At 35.7% G+C, this 8,709-nt stretch overlaps 2 protein-coding genes across 2 annotated transcripts; both read left to right on the top strand.

Moving 5' to 3' along the window:
* On the top strand, positions 1–2,727 carry gh1 (growth hormone 1). Its single transcript, XM_039686277.2, has 5 exons — positions 1–58; positions 305–444; positions 1,031–1,147; positions 1,768–1,929; positions 2,042–2,727. Exons 1-5 carry the CDS (start codon positions 49–51, stop codon positions 2,243–2,245), a joined length of 633 nt encoding a protein of 210 aa, XP_039542211.1. The 5' UTR covers positions 1–48; the 3' UTR covers positions 2,246–2,727.
* A 335-nt stretch (positions 2,728–3,062) lies between these two features.
* rdm1 (RAD52 motif containing 1) lies at positions 3,063–6,471 on the top strand. The gene is made up of 7 exons (XM_039685684.2): positions 3,063–3,308; positions 3,574–3,753; positions 3,879–4,001; positions 4,114–4,276; positions 5,695–5,793; positions 5,881–5,960; positions 6,244–6,471. The coding sequence occupies exons 1-7, from the start codon at positions 3,204–3,206 to the stop codon at positions 6,334–6,336; spliced, it is 843 nt and encodes a 280-aa protein (XP_039541618.2). The 5' UTR covers positions 3,063–3,203; the 3' UTR covers positions 6,337–6,471.
* Positions 6,472–8,709: the final 2,238 nt, after the last annotated feature.

Below are 8,709 nucleotides of genomic sequence, written 5' to 3'. Positions count from 1 at the left end.
CACAAGCCTTCGACTAAGACCGCAAGAGTTTGTCTACCCTGAGTAAAAATGGCTAGAGGTATGGATGTGAAGCTTTCTTTTGCATGTCATTTGTAGATTTAATGTATGCAACTTATTTTTTAACTGCTCCCTCTTTACAGGCGTTTAGATGTTTATCTTCTTACCTGTAAAACCAATTTAATAGTTGTAAAAGTGTTTATTGGAGCATGGCAAATAAACCAAACAAATCTATTTGATCTATTTTAGCTTTAAAGCAACCATTTTGCAAATGGCAAACAAACCTCTTTCTTTTCTTCTCCTATAGCATTAGTGCTGTTGTCGGTGGTCCTGGTTAGTTTGTTGGTGAACCAGGGAAGAGCCTCAGAGAACCAGCGGCTCTTCAACAACGCAGTCATCCGTGTTCAACACCTGCACCAGCTGGCTGCAAAAATGATTAATGACTTTGTAAGATTTCAGTTCAAATCTATTCAGAACAAGTCATTTACAACCTGCCATTTAGAACGAAACAATTGCTCACACCTATTCAGGTTGAGGACGTAAATGGATAGTTCACCCAAAAATAAAAATTCTGTCTGGCTCACTCTCAAGTTGTTCCAAACCGGTATGAGTTTATTTCTTCTTTTTACCAACATGCTTCAAAATACCTTGTTTTGTGTTCAACAGAAGAAAGAAACTCATACAGATTTGGAACAACGTGAGGATGAGCAAATTATGAATATATCTGAAGTAGTGTTCTTTGCATTTTTATCAGGTGAACATATGAAGAGTTCAGATGCAAACGCCTCTAAGTGCCATTTGAAATTTTCTTCTAGAATGATCATTTTTATCAAGCTTGTATATTTAAGTTCAGTGATTTAAATGGCAATGATAATTACCTATTAATTGTTATTTAAGTGAAATTACTGAACTTAAATATACAAGTTTGATAAAAATCATCATTAAAAAAGAAAATTTCAAATGGCATTTAGAGGCTTTTGCATCTGAACTCTTCATATGCATTTGTGACATATATTTTACTTTTATTATAAAGGAGGACAACCTGTTGCCCGAGGAACGCAGACAGCTGAGCAAAATCTTTCCTCTGTCTTTCTGCAACTCTGACTCCATTGAAGCGCCCATTGGAAAAGATGAAACACAGAAGAGCTCAGTAAGTACACTGTAAAAAGTGATTAGTTGACTTAACTTAAAAAGGTGAAGAAACCCATTGCCTTAAAAATTAATGAAGTATCTGAACTTCATGCGTAATTGCAATGCAATCTCACTTATTTAAGTTAACTCAACTGATCACTTTGTGAAGACAATATTTTTAAAAATTAAATCTCAACCTGTCATGTTTTATTCAACAATATATAGAACTATGAAACAAATAATATCAAACAGTAATAAATATTTAATATTAGAGTGCATGATGCAAGTGAAATACTTTTGTTTTCACACAATGAAATGACAATTTTATTCTTAAATGGTTAAAAAATCTGAAAATGCTATAAGAAACAAAAAGTTCCATCGTCACAAAAAAATCATCAATATGTTATGACAACAGGTTTGTTTTTACATCACCAAAATCATCAAAATATGCTAACCAATTTTCAACTTTTTTTTATTAGTTATACAAATTTCAATTCATTTTTATATGCCAGCTTTTAATAATTTAAGTTAAAATGATTGTACTTAAAAATCTAAGGCAGACAGAAACAACTATGGCCAGCATAAACACTAAAATAGATAGTGGTCTAAAGCCTCTGGTATTCTTTTGTCTTTCTTCAGATGTTGAAGCTCCTTCGCATCTCTTTCCGTCTCATTGAGTCCTGGGACTTCCCCAGCCAGACCCTGAGCGGAACCGTCTCAAACAGCCTGACCGTCGGGAACCCCAACCAGATCACCGAGAAGCTGGAAGACTTGAAAGTGGGCATCAGCGTGCTCATCAAGGTGAGACAGACCACATTTATTATTATATATGGTCGTACCAGGGGGTGCAATGACATCTTCACATCCTCTGACTGGGCATCCTAATTTGCCAATGCCATTTGTATCTGCACAGGGATGTTTGGATGGTCAACCAAACATGGATGATAACGACTCCCTGCCGCTGCCTTTTGAGGATTTCTACGTGACCATGGGGGAGAACAGCCTCAGAGAGAGCTTTCGTCTTCTGGCTTGCTTCAAGAAGGACATGCACAAGGTGGAAACTTACCTGAGGGTTGCAAATTGCAGAAGATCCCTGGATTCCAACTGCATCATGTAGAGGGCGCCAGTGTAGTGCTAGTCAAAGCCTGCGTGCTTTGCTGCAAATATAAAACCAGTCCTCAAAACCTCCTAAAGTAGGCCTATTTATAATCTGGTTTTATATATGCAGGAAATATCAACCAGGCATGGCTAGGTCTGATCTCTAGTTCCGTCGAATATCTAAACACTACTATTGTATTTATTCTTCTCATTGGGGAGTGCTTATAAATCAAGATTGAATCTGATTTAACATTTCACAGTGGTGCTAATCAATGTATGGCAAATTATTTTTAAAATGTGCCCAGATCGCTTTGACATTAGTTTGTTATGGCTTCAAAAATGGCTAAAGATGCCTTTTGTCTTAACTTTCATTTGGATGGTTGGGTTCACTCCCAAGTGTATGAATGTAAACTTTTGTCTCAGATAGGTCATGCCTTTATTGTTAGATCATGCTGTTCTCTAGAAGTTGTGTTGTCTTTATCCATTAAAGTTTTAACTGCATCCAATCTGTCTTCTGTGTCATTGTTCTACCCGTCTCAAAATTGCTCGTAGCCTAGGCTACCTTTAAATGCTCGGGTATCTATCTAAGTCTGTAGTCGTCCACAATGAACGAGTTAAACTTGGAAAACAGGACCATTGTTCTAAGATGCATTGAGTGCATGGACAGTAATAGTGCTGCAAGTCTAAAAACAAAATGATGAGACAAGATTACGTTTTGAAATGTTTATAAAACTGCCTGCGCGGAGAGTTCTCATTTGTTAAATCCTTCCAGTGGCAGTGATCCAATCACGGTGCAAAACGTAATATGACGTCGAGTAAGAGCGCGAAATGCAATTCTGTTTACGGAAGTAGTAGCCTAGAGAGGAGCCGTGGTGTCACTAAATACTAAACTTTTCTAGCCTTCTAAATAAATATAAATGATTTATGAGGAAACAGCACCGTTTTTGAGGGGTAGCTTTGTTTAAACCCATATCTCAATGGATATTGAGGTCGATATAATTGAGTTCAAAGTCCCTCTCGAAAACAACAAAACTATTTTTATTTGGGACATTCAGCCAACATTTTCAGAGGCCTACATTTATGTAAGTTAAACCATATTATATTATTACTTTCTTCTTACATCATTATTATTACTAATATTATTAGTTTTATTCGTATCGCCTTGATTAACTATCCATCTGCTCTTTAATTCAGGTTGTGTTAAATTATTGTCCAAAGATGTACATAATTTTTGTGTAACGAGACCTGGATTGCTCAACTTTGGAAATCACCAGTAATAGCATGAATGTACCCAATTTAATCTTAATGACTGTTTTAAACTTTTCATCGAATCACCTGACTTCTTAGGAGTCCCTGTGGAGTGTGTATTCAGCTTTTGGAGCTCTTTACCTTTTGAAGGTGTGTCCTAATGCCATGGTGGCAGAACCTGGGTTCTATTCGATGGTAAAGTTCTATTCATCAGTACAGGCATCCAAAGCTCAGCGGGCCACTGATAAACAGTGTCTTTTCCAAAGCTCTCCTTTAAAGGTAGCCTAATGTATTACAACAACAGATAAAGTTGTAATGCATGTATGTTTTTGTTTTTAAACAGAAGGTTTGAGTGTTTGATTTTATTTTGCTTCTGTTATTCTCTCCTTCAACCAACCCCTCAGGTCCGATTGAGCACAAAGCAGAATCTGTCCTTCTATAGCACTAAACCTCTCAGCCTTTCCAAATGTCACAACCTGGCTAATCACTATCTGGGCTTTTGCGGCTGGACTACCCGCATTATCACTGTAAGCACCAATATGGATGATATACACTGAATATACTCTTCACTCACAAGGCTGAGTGTGCATCTGTTCATGGCGGCTTTGAAAACATACATTTTTTTGTGTCTTTCAACAGTTGAAGGACATCTCTAAGTGTGTGGATGCCGGGTGTCAAGAAGATACAGATGACCAGGGTGTGCTTTTGAAATATGGCTGCATTGCAGAGTTGACCTTCCCACAGCATGGCATGAGCTGCCAGGGGGTCGGTGTGGCAGAGGAGATCATTGAGAACAATCAAGGTATTTTGACTTAAGTCAAGCAACATAGGCCTACTGTATTTATTTTTTTTTAGAAAACATGAGTACACTTCAATTTACTTCAATTTATATAAATAAATTTTTAAATAATAATATATACTTATAATCAATATTGGGGAAAGTTGGGTGGTGATGGCGCAGTGGATAAGACGCATGCCTTTTTGTGTGAGAGACACGGCTTCGAATCCACTGTGAGACACCAATGTGTCCCTGAGCAAGACACTTAGCCCCTAGATCCTCCAGAGGCGTGTGACCTCTGACATATAGCAATTGTAAGTCGCTTTGGAGAAAAGCGTCAGCTAAATGTATACATGTAAATGTAAATGAAAGTTGCTTGTAATGAATTAAGCAACTTAGTTACTTTACATGGAAAGTAATGTGTTCTGTTACTTTGCTGTTACTTTGGTTGGGCTTGCTTGCTTGTTTTTTAATAAAACAAACAAAAGTTCTGTTTTGGCAAATGTAAAGGCCCTTTCTCACCGAAAAAAGTGATAAGATTAAGCCTCATTCTGAAGGAAATGCGAATTCATGCCTGTACAGGAGAGGGCACAGATCAAACAAACCTTTCAGCTGTGCTGCCATTCTGGATCGCAGTAGACTAGGACACAGGAGAAGAAAGTTCAATACTCTTAATTCAGCAGTAAAAAACAAAACAAAATGAAACACAAATCTGATGTTTAGCTAAGTAAATTTTTGCTTATTTGTATGGTTGAATTTGATCTGCAGCAAATACACTGGTTAATGAAGTGAGATTAAATCCATAGTATATTTGTGTTATTTAACATTGATTAATGCAAGTTTGTGTAATGTTCTGAGTTTGCATTTCACTGTTTTGAATTATTTTAAGGAACACTAAATCTATTTGGTGCAAGTGAGATGAGTAAATGCATGCTCACATTTAGTCTAGAGCTATAAAAACGGTCATGTTACACCTCTGAACTTACTGCCGATTTCTCTCAACACGGGGACAGAAGAGGTCAATCAATAAATGGGAAAACAGTAACTGTACATTTAGTTATGTGAAAAAAAGTTAATCTGATTATGTAACTCTCATTACTTGTAATTCATCCACTTGTAATGCAATAATAATAATAATAATAAATGTAATAATAATCATATTTAAATGAAATTCATTCATTTAAATTAATTACATTTATAAGTATTTTAATAATTATTTAACTTCTTTGTTTGTGAATTGGTTTATTTACTTTTTTTAAATTTATTTTACCTTGTTCTTGTCATGTAATTATAGTCCTACATGATGATATGGTCAAATAAATGCAATATAGTAGTTTCGTGTGTGTGAGTGTACGTGCAAGCAAGCATGCGTGTGTGCAATATATAGATTTTTTTTTCATGTGAAACATGTTATGAGTTCACATCTACTAAAATCTTTTGAGACCCGGAGGAAAAGTTGAGAAAACGAGGGACATTAATGAAACGAGCCAAAGATAAAGCTGTGGCGGTTGCCTTTGAAAAAGTGCTTCTCATGATCTTGGGTAAGTATCACACAACCTATTCAGCCATTTTACAATGTACATTGCAGTCTGTGGGAACATCCATTTTATGTAATTAATGTCTCATAGGAAATGGAAAAGTAGCAATTGAAATCAAGTATGATCCAGATGAGATCCTTCCCGAGGAGAACTCAGAAGGAGTCTTAAAAGTAAGTGTTGTCAAAAACGTAGCAAATTTATTCCATTTCCAGAAAACTAAATTCTAATCTTCAGTCATCATTTGCCTATATATTATTAAAGCTTGTATTAAAATGTATTAAATGTTGCCCATGCATACCAGATTACTGTAATTCAAGTCTACTGAAATCAGTTCATAGGTTTTGCTATGAGGAACATCTGCCATAAGGAACTAGCCAGTCACTTTCAGTTCTTGTCCTGTGGTTTAGTAAGAGCTGATCAGAGAGCTAACTATTAAATAACTTAATTTGCCAGGTAAATGACATCTCCTGGAATGAGTTTGAAGGTGCTGACAGTAATACCGAGGAGGATTTCCCATGGGACCTCCCTCGGGACCTCCCTCATTGACCACAACTTTCTCAACCCACACAGTTGCCAATATTTTCCAGAGAAGTGACCATCAAAAATGATTGTATTCTCTTTAATGTTTGGTATTGACCATAATGTCAAACGAGTGCTGCTTTACGGTCATACTCTGTGGTAAACCTCTTGATTTCAGTGCAACTGACCCCAGATTCCTCTTCACTATTTCCAAAGCAATTCTCTGTTTTTTTAAGTGGCTGATACAGTGGCCACACAGTTTGAGGTTTGAAGGTCAGGTCAGATGTCAAGCAAAGAAAGTTGTGTAATTTCATAAGGAATTGAGGGAAGTTGGAATGCATCACTTTATAACTTTGTTGCTAAAATTACTTACATTTGTATACGGTTGTAGTAGTATGTTGACATTACAAGGATTTTGTGTGTTATGATTTTTTTTTTTTTTTTTTTTTTGCTGTGTTAAATAAAACTACATTGTATCTTAATCATATGTGCCTCTCGTTCCTTCATTGCTTTGGATTATTGCTCAGTTGGCTGTCTTTTCTTTGTAGCATAGATGTTTAATCATGTTTTTTGGGTCTTAGAAATGGAATTATCCAGATTCAGACTGAATTTATAGAATCAAGGTTACTCTGTTTACCTATAATTCCTTTTGTCTATTTGTCGGAGTGAACTTTTACTGTCTATGGGAGTGGTTGAGCTGATGCGCTTGCTTCTTAATCTAATTGACACTAGGTGGCAGTGTCTGCTTCTGTTCAACTGAATTGTACTGGGACTTTTTTTAGTATACGCATGCAGTTTCAAAAAAAAAGAGTTGGCCTACTCTCAGCAAGCCATTGGCAACAGCGGAATTCCCTAAGAAAAAAGACCCTTGGATTGTAGCGTAGGACCATAGACAGTAAAAGAAATGGACACAGCGACCCTTAGACTTCAACGGAGAAAAGAGAAGGACGAGGGAGAACTAAACTCTCAGACTGGTACACATTTAATCTGTATAAAATCATATTTATGATAATATTGACTAATTAGTTTGAGCAAAAATGTAAAAAAAAAAAAAAAATCTGCATTTTAGATGATTCAATCTTCATGCACTGGAAATATATTCAAAAAATCCCTTATTCCAGTCCAGTGACAATATCAAAATCAAATATCAATCTCAAAATTTTAAAGAAGAGATAAAAATGTTTCTTTTGTTGTCATGATTTTTGTTCATACTTGTGTTTGTGTATAGCCGACCTATTTGTGACTTAAACGTGCTTGTATGGATTTGTCTCATTGTGTAATGAGAGATTATTAGGCTACACTCTAAAAAGTAGCAATAATTTAACAAATTACTGCTTGATTATTTTTATTAAGTAACACAAGATTTAACTAGCAAATATTTATGAGTTAAAATTACTTATACAGCCAATTTGATTAAAAATTTCTTTCAATTCAATTTCGCATTCAACTGGAGGCTGCATTCGATGTGCGCTAAGAAAATAGTGTCAATTTTGATTTCATGACGACTTTAAACAAGTTGAGGGGATTTTTTTTTTTTTTTGCAAAATAAACATTTGAAAAGAAATGCCTGAGAATGCATATTTCTATTTACTTATATTATTTTTCAAACACTTTGAGAATGTTTTTTAACAAGGAAAGATGCTATCAAATCGAAAGCATTACACAATTAGAAGATAAAATGTAGCTTTCGTGTTTGATTAACGCATGCAGTGAATTTACACATTTTGGCAAATTAAGAAACGTAATATCAAAAGTTCTAGTTCTACTCGATTTGTTGAGGTGTGTGTGTGTGTGTGTGTGTGTGTGTGTGTGTGTGTGTGTGTGTGTGTGTGTGTATTTATACAGGGAATGACAATAATAACTTATTGTCTGGAAAAATAAGTCATAAACACGTGTTGATGAGTAGGCCTACAATGAGAGATTTATTAATCAGAGATCGGGTTGGTTCTGCCAAGCCCGGAGGCACTTGGCAGACCAGCAGTGCTCGATTCCTCTTGCCCTCAAACAACCCGTTAAAGGAAAGAATGTGATTTTTCTTGATCACAGCTTGGTTCATTGTTTCAGTTCCCTGTCCTCATTTTCACTTTCCAAGGTATAATGCCACCGGGGGTCTCTCCATTTACCCACGAGGTTGAAATACCAGTCATTTATTGTATTTCACTAGAAACAAACTACAACGACAAATCTTTTTCTTTTCTTCTTCTTCTTGCACGTAAAACCACAACCACAAAGATTAAAACGCACGGATGCCATCTTGGGCAAATCCCAGCTCTAGTGTCTAGTGTGCTCTCAAAATGAATTTAAATAATTGTCATTTGTATTATAAATATAACAAAATAAAAGGCACAATGCATTGTTATAATATTAGAGTATTATATGTATTATTCTTAATTATTTTCA

Source organism: Pimephales promelas, chromosome 3 (genome assembly GCF_988280905.1).
Source record: "Pimephales promelas chromosome 3, fPimPro1.hap1.1, whole genome shotgun sequence".
Lineage (NCBI taxonomy): Eukaryota > Metazoa > Chordata > Actinopteri > Cypriniformes > Leuciscidae > Pimephales > Pimephales promelas.
This window is presented reverse-complemented; position numbering and strand designations above follow the sequence as displayed.